Source organism: Poecile atricapillus, chromosome 3 (genome assembly GCF_030490865.1).
Source record: "Poecile atricapillus isolate bPoeAtr1 chromosome 3, bPoeAtr1.hap1, whole genome shotgun sequence".
Lineage (NCBI taxonomy): Eukaryota > Metazoa > Chordata > Aves > Passeriformes > Paridae > Poecile > Poecile atricapillus.
In genome coordinates, this window is record NC_081251.1 from 41,728,329 (window position 1) to 41,755,291 (window position 26,963).

The 26,963-nt window shown below is 35.1% G+C and overlaps 1 protein-coding gene across 1 annotated transcript in view; it reads right to left on the minus strand.

Moving 5' to 3' along the window:
* Window positions 1–26,963, minus strand: part of ASCC3 (activating signal cointegrator 1 complex subunit 3) — a 253,573-nt gene that overhangs the window by 21,020 nt on the left and 205,590 nt on the right. The window contains exons 35-37 of the mRNA XM_058835623.1: window positions 19,668–19,779; window positions 19,257–19,391; window positions 893–1,117 (exon numbers count right to left, since the gene is read on the minus strand). Of these exons, the coding sequence (XP_058691606.1) occupies window positions 893–1,117; window positions 19,257–19,391; window positions 19,668–19,779 (472 nt within the window). The remainder of the gene's footprint in view (window positions 1–892; window positions 1,118–19,256; window positions 19,392–19,667; window positions 19,780–26,963) is intronic.

Sequence of the window (26,963 nt, forward strand, 5' to 3'; positions counted from 1 at the left end):
AACATAAAGAGAGTAGTTTGTTAAAGGCTGCCTGATCTTCAAGAACTTGTGAATGAGTCCTTGTGCAGTTCTGCTAAAGAGAAGAATTCTTCCCAGGAGACTCACAGGGTTGGTTGTTTCCTGTGACAGCTAGAGCTCGCCTTTCCTGCTGTGACTGTAACTGAGCTTTTCAGATATGGCAGCACTCTATCCCGAACTCCAATTGCTACTTTAAAATTCTTTTGAGGTGGCAGCTGTGCATGTGATTTCTTGTTACTAGTACTCTCCATGATCAGTTTAGTTTCTGTGGGCTGCAACTGCCGTGCAACTGTAAAAATTCACAAGTCTCCAGGGTGAGTTTTAAATCTGCATTTAAAAACATGCTCTTTGACTCTGTGATAATTGGGACATGGAAGAGGTATCTTTACATTAGCTAGAGAAGCTTAGGGAAAACCCCTTCATCTCACCCCAAGTCATATTTCAAAACACGTTACATTTGTGCTTGGGAGGTGACTAAAATGCTTTTGGGTGCTAGAAAAGTAGAAGTACCCAGGGGAGACAGGTTCTTAGACATCAGCATAACGATCTCCAGGGACCATAGCCATGCCAGAATGCCTCTCATACAACATTCCACAATACAGAGATAGAAAGCTGTTGCAAAGAAAGCAGAGGTCATTATAAGGCAATAGATGCCTCTAGTCAGAGCACTAGTCTTTTACTCTGAGTTTGTTTATGTTCTGTAAAGCGGGAACCATTACGGTTATCCAGTTCCTCCATAAATAAGGCATTACAATATCATGTAGTACCAGCTCTCTGTAAGATTGCAAGAAATCTTCAGATTCTTCTATATTTAAAACATGACAACACTCTAAACAGTACACCAATAAGAGTTATATACTGAAATATGTCATACCTGGCATATTCTGATTGCTTGGTCCAGCACCGTCTTTGTATCAGTTGCATAATCTGGACAAGGCAGCATGGCATGACTGAAGTGGGCTTGCAGCAAGAGATGTGTTTTTGTGTGTGAACTGTCAAATGAATGGGGATTGACTTCAATTGGAAGGTGTTTGGCCAGTTCACTGTTCATCTGATCTTCATTGTGTCTCACAGGCAGATCTGTGTACTCATCAGCATTCTTAAAAAAAAAAGAAAAAGTTAATCATTGTAATTAACTTCAGAGTAACTACTACTGCTTACTGAGGCATTAAAAGTATATGCATTTAATTTACTACAGGTAGATTTCAACACAAAAATAGCATTTAAATGTTTAGAACGTGTACTTATTTATCAAAATCACTCACAGGAAAACAATAACTAATATAATATTCTCAAATATTGACACATTTATAGATTCTAAACTTTTTTCATTCCACATAGCTGGTACTAACATTAGAGAAGAGGAAAATAAATGCAATGACATATATATATTCTTTGGATGGATTCAATAGTAGATGACCCACAGGTATCCTACCTATTGGCTCACAAAAACATTGTAAGGTTAGCCATGAAGAAGTCAAAACCTCATATTTTCAGTTTTCAGGTTTCAAGTTTTTCTCTTGGCATTCAAAACCCAGTAGCTTTTAAATGGCTTTGATATGGTTCTTTTCAAATATTTTTTCAATATTTTGAGCAGTCAGTGTCTAAGCAACTGATGATGAGTGATCAAAACAAAGCGCACAATTTTAAGTAGGTGGTGAAAACATTGTCTGCGTTCCGGAGTGGTACTAATGCTATTCATGCCAAAATGAAAGCTGTGTAAGAATTTTCTCACTGTTGCAAAAAGGAGCTGCCACCAACATGTAATCTAAATGTAGTTATAAGTAGCAACATGACAGGGGTTGAGAGGAGCAAGTACAACTGTTTTGATATCCTAGGCAGAGATGTCAATTCTCTTGGGAAATCCACTGTCTGAAAAAAAGTTCAACAGAAACATCCTAAGAACTATAATTTAGGCTAAAGAGTCAGTTTCGTGACTTAATTGTTAATTTTTCCCTCCACAAAATCCTCTTGTGCAGTGCATGTACGTGTGTACATATCATTAGGAGTGAGAACGATCTTTCTAAATTACAAAACTTGCAAGTAAGGTAAGAGTTTTATAATATGTGATATCTTTTCCGTCTGTAACTTAAGACAGTGTATTTCTTTTGTCATAAAATAAGAAGTCATTTGGGGAGCCTGAAGGGCAATGTCTTCAAAACTACAGGCTTAGCAGAGACCATTAAATTAGTGTTCAGGGTTTTATATTCCTCTTAAACTATAGATTCAACATTTTGCATTTTAGTCTTCAATTTCATCAGACTTCCTGCAAATCCATATTAATGAAATATTCACAACAGTAACCAGTGAAGAGTGAGGTAAAGAAAAATGGCAATTTTAGAACACCTAATTGAACTACCTAATTGACTTACAAAGAACCATATCCCCTCATTAATATCCTAAGACACAGAACCTTTTCTGACAATTCCTAAAAGCAGTTGGAAAACTGGTTTTTACCTCCTTGAAAATTGACAGCACAAAACTTTCTATTTTCTTTAATGGTGCAAGGAAACTATGTCTTAACTGTGATGTCAATGTAAAAGGAATGGTAACCATTAGACAATTTAAGATTTGGAAAGAAAATCAGAATGTCATTAATTTATTTCATATCTCAACTGCAGATTAGAAGTGAAGACCGAATAAAGACAACTGCTGCTTAATCCTGGATGTCTCTGCTAGATCTCTTGTGAAAACTGTGGTCATTTATTCTCTGAACCTAAGGTCACAATCTTTTTAAGCCCTATAGAAGGCTGCATGTTTGCTTCACTCTTTTTATTTAACTGGCTTCTCCTTCAAAGATATTTTAAAGAATATTTACCAAGGAGATTTTTTACTTAGTTTTGCTTTGCAGTTTAAAGTAGCAGAAAGAAGGAGGATCAGCCAAGTCAGTCCAGACCGATTGGTATGCCTGAAAATGCATTTTCACTAATTCTTCCTCAGCACATGTTTTATTTACATCCAAAACACTCCTCTTATTTTAAACAACTTGCCTACTTAATTTCCTGTTTGTGATCATTGACTGTAAGTAAGTGAGGTTCATTTTCTTATCTGCATCATGTAGGTAATTAAAGGAAATTGAGAATGGGTAGTGAAGCTTTTATACAACTGAGAATGAAGCTGAATGGAGGGCACTGAGGTCAGCAGAGTCCATTATATTTTTATGTGAGAGGCCGGTATGTCTGCCCTGTCCTTGTTTGCTTAGTGTAGGCTGGACAGACTACTAACTGCAAATCTGTTTCTCTGATTTGCCCAGCTGTCCTTGAATAAAGACATCTTCCATTGCAAAACGTTAAATGACAGTGATTGACAACTTTGTGATGAACTCTGCTTGTAACCCCCTGCTACTGTTTTCAGGTTGCATAAGAAAAGACAGAATAAAGAAACATCCTTTGTAATCACCTCAAATGGGCCCTGCTGTTCACTCAATATTTTTTCATTTTATTTTCCTTCTCATTGCAAATCTCAATCTGTTCTGTAAAGGCTGTAGCTTTAACTATTCCACACAATATATAATATATATTGTTTTAGTACATCATATCTGAACACTGTTCTTACTTCCATGGATGAGAAAACAGATCAAACTACATATCAATAATTAATCTTTCTTCTAAAGTCAAGAAACATAGTTAAACCACAAAGCACTGCTGTGCATTTTTCACTTTCCCTTTTTCTCTTCTTAAATAAGGGCTGTTCCATCCCATGTACAAATAATAGGTTTATAAGCACCTACACAGTTAAGCATAACTTGGTGTATACCAGGAAATAACCAGGAATTACTGCAACTGTGCATTTGGTAGTCATGTCACATCTCCTTCTCCTACATTTCTGTGATGGACTTTCGCAATAATGTCTCCTTTTGGGCATTAGAGACTGCTGCATCATTTCAAGGGTGTAGGAGTCATCTCAGACTTATATTTCAACCTGCATGTGATACAGGGTGGTCATATAGGAGACAGTAACTTGCCTTGCTGGTGAGAAATGTCACACACAGACCTGCATAAACTCAACAGTTACATTTTACAAGGCCAAAGGGCTATTCTGGTAATTGAATTCTGTTTCCTGAATAACAGCAGCCACAGAATCATCTTTAAATCTTGTCTACTACATCATGCTCCAAATATGCAGCTTACCATCACCCTTTATTTGAACTGTTAGAATAGTCCTAAAAGGAAACAACTCATACTATTTTAAAATATCTTTTGCAGTTTTGTGGTTCTATCAGGCATTTGAGCAGTCAGACCAAAGTAAAACTTAAATAAGGTATCCAACATGGTGAATACTGTGCTCTGCAGAGTATATAGGGTTAAAATCCCCCCAGATTTTCTTTCTACCCACAAAAAGCGTAAGTTTGGCTAAAATTACTGATTTATAGTGAGAGCAGAGCTATAAACTTTTAGATCTCCTAAAATACATCTCAAGTAAATACATCTTGCCACTTTTCTCTTCAAGAGAGAAGAGGATATTGTGGACCACAGAGAGAAATGGAATCAAGGTGAGCTACTGAAGCAAACTTGAATATTTTAAGTTCAGTTCAGTCATGGGAACAGTAAAACTTATCAAGTTAATGAGTTCTAGACTTTAAAGAGCAGTTGATTAATTTGTAACAATGAGGGTCTAAACCAAACCAAAAATAGTTTCTCACATTCCAGAGTTGAACCAGTAGTCTTTTCTTTAGCCATGTTTTTGAAACTGCCTTAGAATTGACAGACTGTCTGTATGTTCCTTTCCTTTATATAGATATTGCGAACCCAATCACACCATATTTTCAACTTTAATAAACTTGCAACATATTTCGCTCTCTTTCAAGTTTCTGATGTTGAAAAAAACAAGGGAAAAACATTCTTAGAACATTTTTCTATTAAAATAAATCAGTTTTAAACTAAAGTATAAAAAAAATCAGCATACTAGTACTAAAATTAAATATTAGCATAGAAAAGGAGAAAAGATGAGGATCATTTTTAACTAGTACAGTAATTCCATTGTCTTTACCTGAAACTTGATTTAAATTACACAAACTTCTCTAATAGTCAAAGTACATGCTGAAGGACTGCAAAAATCATACATTTGTGAATAGAATGAATAAGATACAATAAATAAATTTGTATGGTTTTTTACAGCTGTTTTGCAATTAACACTAATAATGCATTATGAATTTTAGTTCTTTGCTACCAGAAGTACAATATGTCTTATTGTACAACAACAGTATGCCAATATCTAACTTACTTTCCCAAGTAAAATACCATATTTTTATCACTGGAAAACTGGATAAGCGAATATAATCTCAACAGTAATATTATTGTATAATTGCTTTTGTCTTTTGTTCCATTGTACAAAGTGATACAGAGAACTCCAGTGCAGCATCCAGACCTGCCACATTGTGCCACACTATATAGGAAGCAGCTGGATACAAAATTTGAAGCAACCTGTACTTGTCCTCATTTAGGTGATACCTACTTACCCCTAATATAGAACAGAGAAAAGAAGCATGGTCAAAATATAGAAATAACAAGGACTGGTAGTTAGTAACTAGGTAACATCTGCCTTATAACAGATTCACAAATTCTGAATTTTTCTTTGAGGATATTTGAGCTTCTGTACTTAAAACCATTTGGAATTATTTCCAATTTTATTTTTATACATATATATCTCCACTCATGTGGTGACAGAAATCTAATTTGATTCTATTACCTATATAATAAGGAAAATTAAAAAAATTAGTTAACTAAGGCTCCCAAGCTAATCTTCCTTTGACAATGATTTTCCCAAGAGAAAAAGACCATATTATGTGACAAAGCAATGGCACAAGTGTATACTATAAACATTATTTAAATTAACTAACTTATCTATAGCATATTTTATTGTCACATTTTCAAGTGTGAGTTTGATTTATATGAAAAGACATTACATTTACATTGATGAATCCTTACAGGCAGCTAGAAGATAATCAAGCTTACATTTATATTCAGAAAACTAATAAAGGTGAGGAAATATGTGCTTTAAAAAAGAGGGAAAAAAACTAAAATAACCAAAACCAAACCTAACTTAAAAGTGGTTTTTCAGCTCATACCAAAAGGTAATGTAGATTGAGAAACAGAATTGGAGAAGTACTTGCTACAACTACTGCTCTGAATATTTAATCTTTGTTAGTGATTCCATTATAAACTCGTATTTTAAGGAATTTATGGTAGCCTCTAAGTGTATGCATTTTGGTCTCAGTTTTATGAGACATAATTTAAACTTCCAAATGCTTGGGTGTTTTTTTTTACTCTTAGATATAAAAGGTCTATGACAATATTCCAATAAAAAGACGCTTACAAACATATGTTACTAGTTATAAGTTTTAAGAACAAACACGACGTGTTTTCCAAATTCATATTATAGACTAAAAGGGAAAAAAAAAACCCATTTCTGCCAGTTCACTCTGCTTTCCCCACGTAAAAATAAACTTTTAAGACAAACTTTGCAGAAGAAATGCTCCAGATTTTCAGGGCAGGCTTGCAGGCTCTGCTAAACCACAGAGCAGGCTGAGGCTTTGTAGAGAACTTAAAAAATGGCTAACATGGTTCAAAAGAAGACAACACTTTTCAGGGAAGATTAACATATATTTGCTACATGATACTGTCATTAATCACAGACACCATGTCTACAAATAAACTCCTTGTCTTTACACACTGTACAACATCTCCCCATCAACTGCACATGCATGTGGCAGTGCCATCAAACTGCATCCAGCATCACTAGAGCCAACCCTTCAGTACAGCTCCTTCCCCTCGGGGGCCTTCCCATGCCTTCCTTCCCAGGGCTGGTGTCTGTCAGTGAGGAAAGGCAGAGAGCAGAGCCCTGTGCCAGCCCTGAGCCACAGAGCACGGAGGAGTCAGAGGCACAGCCTCCAGGCAGCAGCCGTCCCTGGCTGTGGGAAAGGGGGTCCCCTCTCGGGCACTGGGGACCCTCACTGGGCACCTTCTCTGCCCTAACCCTCCACTCCAGCATAGGTTATAGGAAAATGCTCCAGTCACTTTTTAACACCCCATCAGAACACTCTTCACCGTCCAGAAAAGGAGGGAAACAGATGCATATGATGGAGAGCAATGTCTAAGGAAAAAAAACCTGTTCAGTGTCTTCTAAAACAAATAGAAACTTTTAAAATCTTTTATCTAATTAGTGTTTAATGCACTTTTAGAGATAATGACATATATTAAAAAAAAAAAAAGAAAAAAAAGTATGAATTCTAGGTGTAACATTAACCCAATTAACTGGGTAAGAGCAAAACAGTGAAGCTGGGCTGCCCTGGGCTCTGTCTCTAGATTTAAGACTCAACATAGCAAACAATGGAAATTTCCAGTTGGCCACGATAAGTTGAAGAGAGAAAGTTGTAAAACCCATCAACATGCAATTATGCAAATCTATTATGTTTTAAACATTAATTTGTAACTATCATTCAGGATTTAAAATGGGCCCCTTTCTGTCATGGGACCCACAAAAATAGTTTATAAGAACATACCAGTTAAAAGTTCTTACAGTTCTTAGTTCTCATGTTAGTGATCAGAGTAATTACTTATTAATTAATATGTTATTATGTTAATATGCAATATATGAATTGTATTCTCATACTTTTAACTTTAAGTGGAAAAGTGCTTGATTTTTGCTTTTAAATAGCTACATATGATCAACTCCACAAATTTTACAATTACAGACATCATAAAAAGCACAACCTAGGGCAATGAAACAGTTGAGTGATCACTTAAAAACACCCTAAAGGGCTTAGATTTCACAAGTCCACCTCTTACTTAAAACATCCAAACTACAAACTACTGATGACATTCCTGATGACCAGGGGTCAGGAGTCTGAAGGACCTTTGCCACTGCTCACAGAGCAATAGGAGGTCAGCAATATTAGCTACCAGTAGCAGAGTGACCTGGCAGATCTGGGAACTTCTAAACTACAAAGTTAAATTACAGACCTCTGCCTCAGCATGGAGTTATAAAAGAATATGCAAGTATGCTAGCATACAGGAAGGGGAGGATTATTATAAAGAAACAATGATCTGACATGGGAAAGAAATTCCTAGGACTTCTATCGTAACTTTAAAGTTGATTTTCCTTTTTTTTTTCTCTAGTTCCCTAAGCATATTAGAGGAGCTGAGTTTCAGTGTAGGGGAAGATACAGTAATAGATAATATCTATTCTAAAATCACTGTAATTGTCTTACTAAATGTTAAAAAATTTACTTATAGAACCATTCTATTTCAGGAAATTTTCCTATTTAAGTTACATACTTTACTAAAACATTACAACAAGGAATGAATTCATGATTTTAAGTCCTACCTCTCACATTCCATATTTCATAAAGGTTATGATTACAGTCATATTTCACTGCTATTTTTTCCGGGCAGTCCTAATAAAACCAGTTCTAAAAATAAATTTTCCGTGAATGTAGAGGTACTTTCATAGTATTAAGCCTGTACAACTTTCATAGATGTGGCTTTAGTTTGCTCTTAGGTTTTTAAGTTAAATTATTGCTTATAAGTATTCCTGTAATACTTGCACAGTTTACGAAAACATAAATGCAAAAGAAAACTAAATTAGGACAAAAATAACAGCAAACATCTGGTACTGAATACACATTATTCACCTAGAATAAGATGCTTTGACCACAGCAAATAAATATAAATGGAATAGTACAAATTCAATTTATAAAGTGAATTTTCATAATGTGAGAGAATTACTACATTTCATTGCTATAAACAGTATATTAGAGTTTTTGCCTCTCCAAAATGCCTGACTTTTCTGATTACTTCTCATGAGAATGCTTCAAACCTGCACATTTTGAATGTCTTATCATCTCTCCATTTCTTTAATCTTAAAACCTAGATGGGGCAGTGACCCACAACTTACTTTCCCTGTAATCTCAAGTCACATTATAGGAAAGATTTAAAATTGACTGGTTTTGGCTGTACTGAAATGAATTGCATTGCACTATTACAGAAAAGCTTTTCAGTGCATGAACTCAGTAATCTGCTAACATGAAACGGGGAAAATGTCTCTGAGTATACATTCAAAAGTCTCATTGTCATGAGAACTCTACTTCAGTTCCATTTGGACGTCTGTCTGCATTTTGAAATTGAGCTTGGCTGAATCAGCTGGCCCAACTACTGACTGAGATGATGATAGCAGTAAAAACTGGAATAGCAAATCCTGGCACACAGCTTTCCCTGGGAAAGTGATCAGTCATTTTCTATCTTTGGCTTTGATCCTCCATTGGGATCTTTCAGTGCAGAGCCCAGACCCAGGGAAGAAGTTAACAGATCTCTGCATTAAGTTAATGCCACTCTGCACGGAGACAGGAGTAAGCACTACTAATTCTTTATGTGAAACAGGGCCCCTACGTACTGTATATGTTAATGGCAAGCTGTAAAAGCTCTGTGTGCTGAAAACCAAATTTCAAATCTGCTGACCTGTGGCAGGTCCCCTAGTGGGGAGCCACAAATGCACACGGCTGCATTTTTGTACTGGATTAAATTCCGGATCTAGACTACTATGTGACCAGAGACAAAAGGGAATAAAAAGTTCACAGGCGTGAATACCTGTCATCATGTGGTGAAATGAGTAGCAGCCTGTGTTCAAGAGAGGCTCAAGCCCAGAATAACACAAGAACAATACAAACTGGCAGAAATATATGGGAAACTTGGAAGGTGCCTACATACATGCACAATGTCTTTCCAGCAAGCCAATGCTACTGGTCTCACTCTGAGCTCTTTTAAATGAATATAGTTTAATATAATAATAAAAAAACACAACTCTAAGAGGAAATGACAGCTGTTGCAAGTAAATTTCAATAAGGGTAGTTCCCTGCTGATAAAAACTGGCGCATCTCCATTCATTTCAGTGTAACTATGTGAATTAACGTTGCCTGAAAATCTAACCCAATGTTTTGAACAACTTAAGAGCTACAAGGAAATACACAGATGGAAGACGCTGGTAATTACAAGGGTGAGAAAGAAGGGTAATTACTAAGGAAACAAAAAAGTAAAGGAAAAATATGTGAAGTCTATTATACAAATAGACAACTTGTGAGTGTTTTGGGATGCTTGATTTGAGTTCTATCAACATTTCTGTTACAAATGACAACAGGTTTGATACCAAGAATAACATGGAAAAAATGCCTTTGTACAACAATGGACCTTAACAGGACATGCCACTACCAAAATAGGATGTACCATGCATTAATAAGGCAAATCTAACCCTTTTTTTATGGCAAGTGTTAATTTTTCTTGGTGTTTGTCACTTCACAAAAATTTGTGAGAAGACTGTAAACTCAGTGTTCCAACAAAGACATGTACCATGTCTTGCCTACATGTAAATAAAGACATTCATCTAAAATACACTGTAAGACCTGTATCTAAAAAAAATGAAATGATAACTGATAATTAAAAGAGATTGAAGATATTTTGCCTCTGGCATAAAGTTTTAAGAACTTATTTTAAAAGACAAAGAAAACAGAGATTTTCAGGACCAGATGTCTAGGAAGATCCCATTTGGATTTGAGCTACTTAAATTTGCAATCATGTATTTATACATCTAACAGAGCTTCTGTTTCCCCTAGAATCTGAAAATTAACTAGCTTTGTAGCATCTTCCTTGATCTGCCACCCGTGCCCTGAGGATTAGAGACTCCACCTGAGCTTGTTTTACAAGCATAACAGAAAAAATTAATCTCTGCTGGCAGTGATCCCACTGGGATACTGATGAATAATGATATCCCTCTCTTGCTGCCCTCTCAGTCCACTAGAAAAGCCACTCTAACCCAGCAACGTGGAAACCGCTGAAACCATTCCAGCTGTGGATTAGCAGGCAGTCAAGCATCCATCTGTTCTGTGTGAATCAAGAGAAAGCAAACATGCATTCTTATAGCTAAAGAAGTATTAAAAATTAGCATCTTATATGACTGCATATAGTAAATACTAAAACAATCATGTACAAAAGAAAAAAATCATCCATTATCTATACCTCATGTTGTTTGCTATTGCTTGTTGCCTAAAGCAAATGATAAACCAGTTGAAATTAATCTCCTTAACCTACAAAATACTGTGCATTCAATGATTTAATATGTTTAAGATAAAATTTCCTAATACTGTATGCATCAGTTGTACCTAAAAATCTTTAGTCAAGAAACAAGTATGTACCCATTTCATAAGCAAACATAGTGATGTTCTGCCAGGAGAAACATTTAAGAGACCCACTGTGAGAAGAATTTTAGCCATTTTCTCACCCCATAAGGTGAGAGGAATAGACATGAGATATTTTCTCTTTCTGAAAATGAGTAGTTTGGGTAATCTCTGCTGGCTTGCTATTCTTCAACTGGAAGACAGAAAGGAAAGGCAGTAGAAGTGGAAACTGGAATGTGGGCAGCCCAATCAAACTGGTGATGTCTGATTTGATTCTTCCATGGAAAGAGGACAATGGCCTACTATAAATTAAGGAAAGCTGAATTTGAGCATTACCCCAGAAAAAAAGTACTATAAAAGTGCATACTTTGACAGTTTTCCCATACATCATCAATTCTGATACTTTGCTTGATGCCTGGCTTACATTTATTAAGTAGCAGAGGTGAAGAAAATGTGCTACTGTTTGCTTTCTAAAAGAAGCCTTCCTATCATACAATAAATTTTCAAATATATACATTATTTTTTCAAATGCTTTCAAATTCTTTCAAATGCTAAGGCCATTTGGTAACAAAAATCCTTCTGCAATTTCTTCTAACATTACTATCGTTACAGGTAGCATACCTAACTAGCTGTGAAATAAATAATCTTGTATATATTAGGCAATAGGAGAGGCCTATTTCTTAAATATTTCTTAAATATTTCTAAATAGGAGAGGCCAATTTCTTAAAAGTTCATCTCTGATAATACACAACATCAACATTTAAAGTAAAATTTCTGAAGCTAGACAGGCGCCCATCAGGAAAAAAAAAAAAAGAAAAAAGAAAATGAGACAAAGAAAGAATCTAAATGCAAATAGGAAAATACAAGTGTCAGATACTTCATTAATGACTGATCAGTAATCCTCTTATGCTCTTTTTTTTTTTAACTACTATGCTAAAGGAACAATATATGCTGGATATCAATCTTGTATGATGTAATCATTTCAGCCAAACCAATCCTTATCTTGAAGTTTCTGTTCCAATCAGAGAACAAGCTACAATGTCACCCTCTTCCTTAACAGTTTTACAAGCGATATCCTCTATGCTGACAACAAAGAAGAAGTATTTTTGTGCCTTTAAACAGAAGTCTGTATGGTCCAGCTGGTGTCACTGAGTGAACCGTATTCTATGAAAACAAAGTCACCAATATGATAATTGTAATAACTTATAGTACAATTGTATAAATCTATCAAAGGCACAGGCATTATCTAGAAGCCAGTGGAGACTAAAGAATTGCAGGGTGCAGAAGGCCTAAATTTTCTTTTCCTGCTTCAATTACAAATTGGGAGGAATAAAGCAGGTAGAACTTGAACCGACTTGCTAAAGACAAACTAAGCTTGTGTGACTTCCCACTGGAGCATTTGGGACATGAGGACATAAAACCATTTATCAAAGCAGCCTTACAGATCATAAAACATTCAGCTTTACCATAATGAAGATGCTGTTGAGAACTTTGGTTCTGTTTCAACAAACACAAACATTACTTCAACAAATATATTGTATATGCTATTGTGTAACAGTCATATGACATGACTGCTGAAAAAAGCCATTTAATTTCCTATATGAATACTTTCCCAAGTAGTGGCTGCATGTACACAACTATGCATAATTTGAAATCTTGCATAATGATGGCTACAATTCTGCTACAATTCTAACTGTCCAGCAGTAAGTAAAAAGTGTTTGTGGTAAATGGACAAACAAATAAGTGGTCCATGGGTGAATTGCATGCAGCTTTGAGCAGTCAGTTAAACCAAGCTTGCTATCATTGAACTTGCTTCTACCATGGGCAAACAGTGATTTGCCACAGATGGCAGAGAATGCTCACCTTTGCAGCTACCAGACCAGGACAGTACTTCTGTCTACCTGGCTCCCAGAATACTTTCTACTAGTATACGTGAGTGTTTTGCTGCTATAGCTGCATCTTGTTAAAGGAATTTATTTCCTCATTTTTTCTGACAGAAACAGTTACTAAAGCAGGCGTTTGAAATGGGTACTGCTTTCTACTGCCACAGCTATATACACTTTCAAGAGTTTTTCCCTTGCATGTTACATTGCAATAAAAGCAAATTCAAAAAAACTAACTCCACCCCTCCCCCCCAATATTATATACAAAATAATAGTTCTTGTTTTATGGCCTCTGTTGTGGCAAATATTTGTCAGAAACATTTAGCTACAACTTTAAAACAGGTTTTAATTTAGTTTTTGTGAGTATTGATTCAGTTTGGTTTTTTTCTTTTTTTTTTCTTTTCTTTAGTCTTTGTTGTTTTTTTTAAGTGGTATATAATGACAGATATTAAATAAGAAGATTGTATATGAAAAAAAGGAGACCTGTAAATTACAGGTCAGAAACTCATGTATACTGGAGATGGAAAGGATCTGTATTTTCTGGTTTTGAATGTAATTTTTTCTTCCTGATGCCATAAAAATGGAAGACTTATGCCATGTTGAGCTAGCTGTCACTGGTGGGCAATGTTACCTTGATTTACTAATGGACTGTGCTTTCCTGGAAAGGCAGCCAGCATATCATGCCTTCAAAATCAAACAATCATTTGCAAAAAGAAGACCAGGAAACAGTTGTGTCATGATGTCAGAAAAAAATTACTGAGTTCAAGAACTACAGCAATATTAAAAACTGCTCCATCTACTGGGACTAGAGAAAAATCAAGACTAATTAAATGTGTGAGTATCCAGAGGAGTACTTTTTCCACTAAGTACATGATATTTTTGAATATACTGGATATAGATGATGAAATTTGGATGCTATTTCATTTTGTTTTATTTTCATGAGCCCCAACATAATTTTCAAATTTAAACTATTAAATGCACCATCTAGATACCATCTAGATGATTCAAGTGGGAACTGAAGCACAAATGTTTTAACATGTTAAAATCCAGAGAATACAGGCTATACAAAAATTAAGTAAATTAGCCAGGAAATGCCTGTGTTTAGGATGAAAGTTATGCATTGAACAGTACCTGGTACAGATTTATTTTACCAGATTTTATTTATCTCTTCTTTATTTATAAAGAAGAGATTTCATTGTAAGAGGTAACAGTTCTCTTCTGTTAAAAATATACAAAAATATTTCTTCTATTACTAAAATATGAATAATGGCTGAGGCCACAGCGCTGATGTTCATATTGTTGAGATTGTACCATAGATGTGAAATCAGACATGGAAGTTCTTTAAAGGCTAGCATGTAACAAATTGCTTTCCATCTGATATAAATTTTACATTATAAAATACTTCTATTCTTGACACTGAAATTCCATATTCAAAAAGAATAACTTAATGAATATAGTTTCACTGAAGAAAATCATAGTAGCACCTTTATTTTCTTCTAAATTAAATGTAAATGTAATTTTACACTAACTGTAAACACTGACTGACTTAGGAAGGGTGATCTGATTTTTTTCTGAAATAACTGAAGAACAGAGACTCAGTTTTATATAATGTCTTAAAAATTCCTAAAAGCAATGCTTCTGCCATGGCTTGCAGGGAAAATATTAAACAAAACAGATCACATTAGCTTCTCTTTTTTGACAGTATTTTTGTAGGGAATTAATCCCCCCTTCCCTAGATTTTAAATGGAGAGCTGTTGAAAAGATGGTTTATCACTCAGTCAAAAACCTTTGCAGCCTCATCATGGGAGACCAAATCAGCAACAAAATCCCCATACAGAAATAAAATTATTTTAGGCTGAGAGTGTAAATACTCACAAAGAATTGTGTATTTCCTTGGTTGGAAATTGCCAGCAGGAATTGCCAGCAATGATGAAGAAGAAATAAAGCTACAGGTTAATTATCTAGGTTCTCATAGTACAAATACTGACCAGGTACTGAAAGACAGATAAGGCATTAATAACTCTACCCATTTGCTATCTATGTATCTTGAATGGAGAATGCCTGTTTCATGAACCTTACACCTTCCAAGTCTGTGACTCCAACAATGACAGATTTTCTGCTGAGTTCCAAATTACTTAGTCTAATGCAAGCCAGTGTCACCATAACAATTTTCAGAAAGAAATATAGGGAAGAGGCACATGGATACCAAACTTCTATGTCCATGTTTGTAGCACAGAAAGACAGACACGTGTGCCCCACTATAACAAAAATATCATGTTCTCTCTCTAATCTTCCTTTTCTAAGAAAAAAATCCCTCTCTCTTATAAACAGTTTAAATGAAAGACAGCAGTAGGAACATGAAAACCAACCAGTTCTCTTTTGTAGGCAGAAACTTAAAAAAAAGAAATTAGGAACAACATGGAGATAAAACAAGGGATGAAAGATGGGAATGTTCTCTCCTTCACTCTCTGGTATGTACAAGTATGACAAATTTTTTGCTCTGTAAATAGGAATATTAACCAGATAAGTTAAAAATCACCAACAATCATGAAACTAGTGGATCTAGGTGTCACAGCCCTGATCAATCAGAAAGATAGACTTTCTTTCCTCAAGGTAAAACAAATCACTAATTGATTTTATAAACATTTGTGCAGAAAAAGACAAGAATTACCCTAAAGTATCATTGTTTTTTACCTAGACCTATTTTTTAATCTCTGCACCTAACTATCAGAATTACAGGAAACAGTCTTTAGGCACCTCAGGGAAATCCAGCCTGTCAGTAATAATTCATGAACACTTTCTCATCAATAATACTTAATGCAAGAAGCACCATAACTTAACAGTGATTAAGCTCATTTGGATTACTACAGTCTGAGCCTGGTTAGGGATAGTTTAAAGAAAGCTCTATCGAAAAACATCAAACATTTTCTCTCAGAAAAAAAATTACCAGTCCACTAGCCCAAGCCAGTGACAAAAATAACTGAATGTGAAGTTCCACCTGCTAACTGAAAACCCAAGGCAGCTCAAACTTGTCAGGTACAGATTTATTGAAAGGAGCAGGGCAACCATGAGGAGATTTTTGCCCACCTATTCGAATCACTTATTACTGTATATTTCCAACATGACTGCTCCCATGTGCCATGCTCCTGTTCATGTTATAAATAGTCAACCCCTACTCACCAGAGTAGGAAAAAAAAAATAAATTCATTTGATCTTGTAAAATGCTGGCAGATGATCAAAATGGAAAGGTAAAATAAAATCAGAGAAAAGAACAGATACTGGAGAAAACTATGAGTGGTCTTCCACTAAGTGAAAACAAATCCTGCTATTATGTGACTTTTTTGAGAGATCCACACTAAAACAACACTAGATACTGGATGACTCACAACTACTTTTTCACATGAGCTGTAAAGGTTCTTCGATAATTCACTGGTGATCAATCCTGAATTTTGAACACTTCCATTCAGAATGCAAAAATATCAATCTGAAACTCAAAATCCCTTAATCAAATTCATATTTAACCCCCTTAATATAATCCTAAATTTCTGAATTCTTGAACAAAATCTTGCTTTTTTCCATGTTTTAAACAAACTTTTGCTCCTATTCAAGTTATTTACATATTTTGTATCTATATCCCATTTGAAAAATGAAAATCAGGATTTTCTTTCTTCAAATTGTTCAATTTGTTCAATAATGTTCAATTGTTCAATTGCTCAAATGTTCCTTATATACATCAGAAACTTGTACATATCTAAAGATTTGCAAGCTTAGGTTAAACTCCAACAAATAAGTGTTACGTCTATGAAATCCTGCAACTGCAACAGAAATGCTTGGATGCTTATTCTTAAAAAACACAGTCCAAAATTTGAAACTTTAAAACTGAGTGATCAGCAGAATAATCACAATTATAATTATTTTTGTAATGGTAACAGGCCTTTTTGTACTATAGCTACAGCTTTCAGTTTCAGTGTCATTAAGAGATTCTTCAAATTACTTTTTAAACATCCTTTTCCCTCAGGATTTTCACTTATACCTAATTAGACTACTTACCCCATGCCATGTAATTCCCTATTGCCAAAACCGCTAAATGCTTCAATAAGAAGGAGGAGGGCAACAGTGGAGAGAGGCAGATGTAATGTCATTGGTTAACAATAGAGGTGTGAAGCAACTGCTGTAATTATAAAACTCATTAATGCGCAGTGTTTAGGGGGAAAAAAATCCTTGGCAATAAGTGTTGAAATGGCACTTCTTTTCAACACTACATCAGATTGAAAAAACCTTTCATTTTACACCTTCAGTAAGACAGAATAGTAGTTCCACTAATGATTATGAGAATCAACATCCACATAAAAAGTAAGCAAGAACTGTCAGCTCTAATGGCATCCAGCACTTGTAAATCCTTCTCATCTCTAAAACTGCTACATGTGGTGCATTTTGACCCTTAAGCAATTTTATTTTTAGTCTCATTCCTCTTGAGATTGTGAATGGATAACTTACAAAACTTTATTATCAGGAAAAGAAAAATTAGAAAAGATTAAAGCAAGTTTAATGAACTTAAAATTTTACAATCTCTACCAAACATTAAGTTTGGTCCTAAGTTTCATCTACAATAGAAATATTTGCCAGTTACTTTTACAATTCTTGAACGCACACAGGTCAAACAGGCAAATTCAAACAGGCAGAACTAGGTTCTTCTTCCATCATTCCTCCTCCATATCCTACTTATCAGCTCAGGAAGTGTTATGAAATGCCATCTCTGCTAATATTCTCAAACTTTCCTTACCCAAATTTGTCTGAAAAAAAAAATCCTGACACTTCTAGGTGCAGAAAATTTTCACTAGAGAGGAGATTTTAAAAAGATAGCAGCTGGAGTAAAACACTCTTCTTGAATACTCAACATTGTATTATTTAACTTCTGTTCACATGTGGGTATTACTTCTTAAAATTTCTGTTATTTTACATACAGCATATCTAGGTATTGTGGATGATTACCATTTTGAATTCACCTGAAGACACTGAATTTCATTTTGTGTAATTGCAATGTTTTCTGACATCAGAACAACAGATACTGCAGGGTCAGTGATAGCAATTCCCTTATTTAGGCTGTCTAACAGTTTCCATCACAAAAGATTATTGTGACCTTTATTTCTGAGCTGTAACACTCTGAATGTTTGCAGCAGGTGCTTTAAATTTATCAGGAAGAAAAGTCTCTGTACTAGAAAAGTGCTTTTCCTAGTGTCGTAAGATGCTGATCAGGTTTTGTTCAGTTGCAAACTGTTGAATAGCACTATTTTAACTTTTCTCCTTGTAGTTCTCCTCAGAGAAGTTCTGGCAGCATGCCAAAACAATAATGAATACAAAAGTAAGACACATAAATACTGTAAGATGGGACTTTAATTTTGAAGCTCACACTTAGAAATCAGAATATTACTGAATTTGGGTCACTTGCATAATGCATTTAATGTAAGAGAGACTATAATCTTATAGGGGTGGAAATAAGTTTTCCTGGATAATATTCAGACACTTCTTGTTTTGAAATATATTTGTACAAGTTACACCACGTTGAAAATGGAAAATCTGTAGCTATAACTACGTAAATACTTAAAAAGGAAAATGTAGCAAGCCCTGATTCTTTTATGGTGAGAATGTAATACTGACACAGTGCATCCATCATGCATGGTATCTTTGGCCTTGCATTGCACTTCTCTGTTAAACAGTCTCCAGACTAACTGTGGGAGATGCTGCTGTCATAGGTTATGACCTCAAGGATTGGGAGGTGGCTGGGAAAAGCAGACATTTTAGTAAAGAGGTATTTTCCATATGTTTCCCCTGCTTCTTAAAGCCTCTGTATCTTCCAGACTGTTCCAGGACAAAGTGATGAACCTGCTACAGATTTAGTGTAAGCAGTCATTCCTATGGCAGATTAGTAATATACTCAACTTAGAAAAGACAAATATCAGATTTGTATAGATCCTGCACATTATAAAGGGACATAAGAAGAGAAAGAAGCGTATATAGTAATTTTGATGTACTGCTAAGATGAAACATTTGAAACATCAAAAATTATTCAAAACAAGAAAAAATTTAAAGATCAGGGAAGAAAGACTCTTCTTTATTTTGTGTGATTTTTTCATATACTTGTGTTTTTAAGAGTAAAAAAAATGTATTTTTAAAGAAATATCAGCACTTACTGTCAGAATTAAGAGCAGTTCTTCAATATTGCTCTCAGGTTTCAGCTGATCCTTGAACATCCCAATAGTTGGATGCTTCAAATAGTAATAGGAGGCAATACGTCCGTACACCAGGGGTTCAATGCTGCGATTGTCCTGTTAGAAGAAGAATCAAACGCACAGAGTTCCCAAGTGCTTCAGCATAACGTGTTCCTACATAACTGTGAAACATGTTCAGACCACTTTTAAGAGAGAACAGCAAAACCAATTTAGCATCATAATTTAGCCACAGCAGTTTTCAACATAAACGTAACAAAGAGCTCCAAGCACAAACTCTAACATCAAGGAGCATGTATCTTGCTGTTCACAGCTACGAGGAGCGTGTATCTTACTGAATCTTGTGAGGCATACATTACATTATACAAGTCTTACCTCCCCAACTTCAATACAGTAGGAGCCTTCCAAATCAAACAGGGATTTCTCAACAAGGCTTGAGAGGTATTTATTCACAGTGTCATGGCTCACATCATCCAAGTTATAGTAACTAGATAAAATGGAAGCAAATGCATTATATGAATATTTTTTACAGTCTGAAGATTTTTAACAACAATGTCTTCTAGGAAAACTTACAAGGCTTCTACAGTACACATATGGAACAGCAAATATCCACATTAAACAATTAAACACAGTCCTTTATAAAGATTAACAAGAAATCCATGATTCTTAAATGGTTTGTGGGAGTAACCAACATAAGGCAAGCCTGTACATAGGGAAAGATGGCAATTTGTTTATCTATTAATAGAAAGGTTGATACAAACAGAACAGGACTGGCTCTACTTTGTTAGTGGGAAAATTTTCCTGCTTTCACAGGTACACTTTCCTGGTAAGTGTGAGAGTGAACAAGCAATGCCAACACAAGTAACAGTATTTTAACTTCAAGACGAAGGAAGAGCATCCATCCAGGAGAGCAGCTGTCCTTACATCCTGCAACTTCGAAAGTAAAACTAGACATATAGTGACATCTCTTGAAAAAGTAAACTTATACCAATCCAAATGTTGGTATTGTTACATTTCTGTGACATTTTATTCTCAAAGTCAGAATTGTTTAAAAAAGAAATAGGGTATTTCTTAATGTGGTTACTTCACAGGTTCACCGTCAGACAAAATATAGGTTAACTATATCATCACAATGGCTTAGTTCTCTGCATGAAAAAAAAGTTTATGAAGCGTGCCAAAATATATTTTCTTTTTATGTTAGCATATAAAAAAGACACAGTGACTGAAGTTTGCAGTCCTTAACTATAGAGCTTGAGGTGTATGATAAGATTTTACTCGTATGAACCAACATAATTTCAGTGAGAACTTTTACTCCAGATAAAAATGCAGTAAGAACTTATGTCTCTAGATTCAGTAAAGGCACCAGATTGGAAAGTAACCATTAAGTTCTATTAGTAATAAAGAAAAACTGAGCATGCTTAGAAAGCTTTAAAATCTTGAATTTAAGCAGAGTAAATGAACCATCCAATTTCAATGCAGAATTAAAACAAACAATAAATCATCAGATTTACTGATTTGTTAAAAAGCAGAATAAAGAAGGTAGCTCTTGCTCATTTAATTGTCAAATATTGTGGCAGAAATAGATTACTGAGATTGTGCAATGATGAAAGATGCTCCTTTGTTCTACCTGCCTTGCTTTACTAAAATTTACTACTGTTATGATGAACTCAGCATTCCACTTGAAATAAAACCCCTGAAATTGAGAGTAGGTTCTTTCAATGCTCTTTTAGGCAGGTGAACAACAGGCTACAAAAGAATGCGCTGAGATTAATTTTAGCCAATTTTACAAAGTTACTGTTGCACCTGAGTTAGCTTTTTTATACTTCTTTCACTGCCATTGGAAAAAATGTGCAGAAATTACAGAATCCTATTCATCTTCAGTATTTTAAATATCTGCTTCAGGATGAGGTGAAACGTAATCACTGATTAAAAAAAGAGAACTTTAGACAACCAGTTCAGTTGTGGATGGTATATATGGGCAAATGAATCCCATTCTCTGAGTTAAACTCTCTATTATTTATTGTAATGCTGCTGTTTGCAAATTTCAGAAGATGGAATTACATGAATTTTATAAGCTACAAACATCCTTATATAACTGCTTAATTTAAAGAATCTGATTGCATTATTATTTTCTTAAACCAGGTTTTTACCATACATCTCTTTAAATAGCAGTAGCATAACCGAAAATGCCTGAATGCTAAATAGCAGCACTGCAATGTCCAGATATTTTCTGCTTGCTATTAATTCCAAATGATGGGATTAATTCTCTGAAGCTTTGAATATTCACTTGTACCTGGGTAAAGTTGGAATCAACCAGTAGTACCATAAGGAAAAGATATAAAAAATGTGTTCTGATACCAGCCAGCTACATGAAAGAACAACAAAGCAAAGATACAGAGCAGTGGAGTATTCAACTCTGTGACATTTTATATGGGTTCATGCTGAGATGATCTGAAATACTTACAACACACCTATTGTCCAAAACCAAACCAAACTAACAGAAATATTTGTATTGAAAAAAAACCTTTTTTTTAGCAGCCAGCCATATATTATCAGCCTCGTGCAAAGAAAACTCATTTGTTGAATCATTACTCTAAGAGTGATTTTGATGCAACCTAAATTTCATGAGCGTCCTTTTAAATTAAGTGATGTTGCGATAATACAAAATGGTCAGAATTTCTATCCGCCCATTTTATCTGCCCGACATCACCAATCACATTTATTTTCTGGTTATTAGCAGAAATTACTTTGTCAAATTTTGTTTACCTTCTGAAAATAATTGAGCAAATTAGCTAAATAAGTTGTTTAAGGAGGTGAAAAAAAAATTCTATTTTATGCTCCTAAACCGCTAATGATTCATTATTATTTCTCTCTAAATGGAATAGAATACTTCTGAAATGCTTATAATAGAGGCACTTTGTTGTCACGGTATCCAGACTTCCACCATATAATCTCAGCACCTTTATTTGCAGCACCATAACATCCATGATGAATACTGATAAAACGAAAAAAAGGAACATGGGCAATACACTGAAATTCTTTCCTGAGACTGTAATTTAAGACACCAATTCAAACATATTTGTGCTCTTGTGCTCTGCCTAATTTGCAGAATTTCACTGCAGTTAACTGAAATTATCATCATAAAGGAATTTTTAGTATATTTTAAATTTTTTTGTGAATTTTAAATTTGCTGCTTCTTTGTAATTTGTTGTCAAAGGATGTATATGTAGCTGCCTAGTGGAAATAACACAATGTAAAGAAAAATCTTAAATGCTTTGTAATCTTGAGTGAAGTGGTACCAGTATGTTTTAACTACTGTCTGTAATGAGGCAGATATAATTTTGAGCACACCCACAGGAGCTTCTTGGTCATTCAGCACATTTTCCCCTAATAAAAATCAAAGCCATTCATCTTGAAAGACTGTGTTAAAATCATTAGTGAAAACTGAGGTATCGTGACATTAGATTTCAATGCTCAGGAATAAATGCAAGTTCAATTCTGCATGTTGGTATGTTCCAAGTATAAAAACTGCATAATACTGAGTTCCTCTATGAAGCAATATTGCCTAACTATTTAATTACAGATAAAGAATAAAAACAATGCAGTTTCATGCTCACTGCATTGAATCATCTAGTCATTAGTTCCCCTTTGCTATAAACAGACAGCCTACCTTTTTATCAGCACACCATTTCATTTATTTCACAGTGAAGCCCAGTTTCACAATAATTGACTTGTCAGAAGCTCTAATTTATGAGGCTGGGCTCTGTAAGCCTTCTCCTATATTGGACTCAACCTGCACACAAGCAGGGTTGAATATTTACAATGCTGTTAACAGGTGCTGAGTTGTTTAATGATTCTAATAGCCAGAAGCGTACTGAGAAAGCCAGCGGGATCACAATTACAGGCTGTTTGAACACAACAATTACTCGTCCCCTGAGAGGTGTGAAAGTCAAAGGCAGTTTTATCCTAACAGCATCTAGCACATGGGCTAGACAGGCTAACTTCCATTAGTAGTCCATAGGGAAAAAGCAGTAACAAACCCCTAGGTATCATAAAAATTTACAAAGTATGTAAAATTTAAACAATCAAAAGCTGAAGAAACTTTTTATTGTCTATTAAATAACATATTTTAAATCCCAAAACCTTGTAGAGCTTAGCAAGAACAACAAACTGTGAAACATGAACTTATTTCTCTAATCTAAGGAAGTGTGGAATTTCATCAGCTGAGAGAGACAGAGAAGACGTGCAGGAACATAAAATGTAGATGAAGTTACACAAAACATTTAGGATTTAATGCTGGCAATCATTTCCTGTTTAGCTTATGTAAACCTGACCTGAGATCTCTCTGGGAAATTTTTCATCAGCCTTGAAATGGTCCTGCTATAACTGTCAATGCTGCGGAGTCATTTGTTACAGCACCATGTTTTTTATGTTCAGATTATACGGTGGTAATAGTGACACACATAATGAAAATCGGTGACTGGAGTCAGCCAAAAATATTAAAGAAGAAACTTGCTAGTCAGTAGGTCTTTTTAAACAAATGCATGAAACAGCAAATCCACAGCATTCACTCGATAGCAAGAAAACGTACTTTCTGAGATCGTACAGTTCTGAAAGCAGGATTTTTTTATGAACACGTATGGGGGAGCATAGATAGTAATTTTTTCTAGGCCCCTTTACTGCAGTCATCATTTATATTTACTTTCATCAGCTTCAGCAGCTGCCAGCTTCAAATAGCACCATGGAAATGGTACAGAGTATATGGCACAACTGATGAACCTTCACAGCCAGAGAGAGATACGACCCAAAGTACCAACTCACTTCTGTTGTTAAGGCATTACTGACTGACTCTGGAGTCCGTGACTGGCTTGCAAAAAGGCATTACAGAGTGGACAAGTGCTGCAGACAGTAATGCCACCCTCTATTTTACCTCTATGGTGTTTTCTTGCATCTATATATTCATGTATGCCATGTAGGCAAACCGATACATTGCTATCTTTAATCAGCTTTTAGTATACTCTACATTGTGGTCATTTAAGAAGAACAAAACTAAGTCCAATTTCTCTGACATCAGTGTTTCTAATTATAACATTTGCAAGACAGCTTATCTCCCAAGCTGCACTCATGAGAAATGAAAGCTAATAGGCACACAATAAACTTGCTCACATATTGGTAAGATTTTTTTTTTCCTATCAAATATTCCAATAGATAATTTGTACAGGTAAATAATTTCCAAGAGTAGGAAGAAAATTACATGAATTTTCTTTCTGGATGGGCTTCAGCTTTGTATTCTCACCTAAGATTGCAGCAGACTGGGAAGCAGGAGGCAGCTCAAACACTCAGCAGCCTGGGACTTCCCTGTCTGCAAACTTAGCAAATCTTTATTTGTCTGAATATTTGGTAAAACTATACAGTGAGCTACCTTTCTGTACTTTTCACATCACTGTGATCCTAATAATTCCAAAGAACAAACTCTGGTTATGAAATTCATAATAATGCCCAGAGCTGTCATTTATTAAATATATTTACATGCATATGTATCTGTAGATGCATATAGGTCTAAAGGTCATTATAAAAGGAAGAGTCCTTTTGCAGAGCCCTTTGTGAAATATCTGTTTACCAACTCAAAATATGGATATTGATGCCTTAGTTGTTATATTTTTCATATTCTGTGGTGCCTAGTTGTGCAGTTTTGAGCTTCATATTAAGTATTAGTGAGCTCTCTTCACAGCATAGGTAGACAAAACAATTCCTTTTCCAGCTTGATACTAAGGACAATTGTTACAAGTGTCAGGCCCAATAGCATAAACAATGGTGGACTGAAGAGAGAAAACAAGAAGGATTGGACTTCACAACCTGAAGCATTGCTTGGACAATTAACCATGATACGCAGATGGACCAAAACTTAAAGAAGAACTCATGACCACTCATCCATTTTGTGACCATTTCTAGGTCCATCTTGGGTGTAGCCCTGGCCAGGCTCGTGTACTGCCCAAGATGTATCCTTTAAGGCCTTTCAAATACCTACTTTATTCTAAACTCTGTCTAGCTTCTAGGTCAGCTTTCTCCAGGCATCATATTAGTAATCACTGCAGTGCAATATATATATATATATTTCATTTTATCTCTTAGTCTTAGCTAATTTAACTTTCTTCAGTAACCCCTCTTCTGACACAATTCCAAATTAACCCTAAAATTCTGAATAACTGTGATTTTGTCACCAAAATACACAGGTATTCCATTCTGACTGAATGCTACCATGACATTACCTCTCCTCAGAATAGCAGAAAATATATTGGACGAGTATATAACCATAATTTGCACTTATATGTTTTATTCACATGCGCAGCTAATCATAATGAGAAAATGAAATTTAAAGTAAAACATAAATGTATGATAAGGGCATCATCACTCTGAGATTATAATTAATGCTGTTTTATTCACTCACTCCAAAAAACTTTGCAAAACTGATATCAAGTGAAAAAAAATCCCATAATAATAATTTTCGGAATGAAATAATAAAGTATAATTTTTCAGGTTTTCACAAGGAATTTACATAGAAAACCAATTTTGTAAGTGTGCCCATGTACACAGACGCACTCTCACATATAAATACATAAATAGCCACGCACATTTTAACAGTGATGTGATGTGTGCTCTCAGGATATCTAAAGATTAACTTTCCATATGAGAGCTGACTCTGCTTAACTTTACATATGTTGTAAATTTCTATCTCTCTTTTACCGCGCATGTATCTGGCAAATATCACAACCTGATTTACAGAAAATGTTTCTCATAGCCATTTCTCTTTTATAGAAAGTCACAATTATAATCTTTTATAAGGGTAAAAGAATGAAATAACCAAGTCATTTCAGCCAGGGAATGGAGATAGATGAGCTTGTCAAAGCACTGCTTTGCAAGGAACAGGGCCCTTTGCAGATCTGTGTGACATGACCTTGACTTAGTAAAGAGCATAGTGACTACAGCTCTATGTGGAAAGGAGTACACTTGATTGTACTCCTTTCCACATACTACTTGATTGTACTACTTGATTGAAATAATACAGAAACTGTGACTTAACAGGCAAATTCGAAAAGCTCTGCATTTAGGATTAACTGTTTTGAGGGAAGGGAAGAACAGGGAAGAAACTCTGGGTATAAAGACTGAAAAAACACACTGATAAACATTTCATTTGGACCACCCCTGTCATTCATGTGTCATCTCCCAAACAAGATGAGTGTGACTAGTTGTCATGCATCTGAACAAAACTAGCACTCAGCTACTCTCCTTCCCCAAAGCAACAGCTCAATTACACCTCTTACCTAGTCAGTTAAAACCCATTCCATAGAGTTTGAGAGCCAGGGCTTCATCAAACAAGAAAATTAAAATGGTTTGATGAAAAGAAGTATTTTTTTTCTACACCATTAAAACAACCATCACCGCAAGTTTAACAAATTATCTCAAGTTTGCCAGGAAAACTTTCAAGATGACTTCATGTTTAGAAGAAACCTGGGTACTTAGAGGAAAAAGATACTCGGATCTCTATCTCACAACAAAGGTAGATAGATTACCATTACTTTGGTAGCTCAAATTGAAGGCATTCAGTAAGGCATTTTATGATGCTGGATTGGAATAGGACGATCCTACATTCGTTTATGCAGCTTTAATATA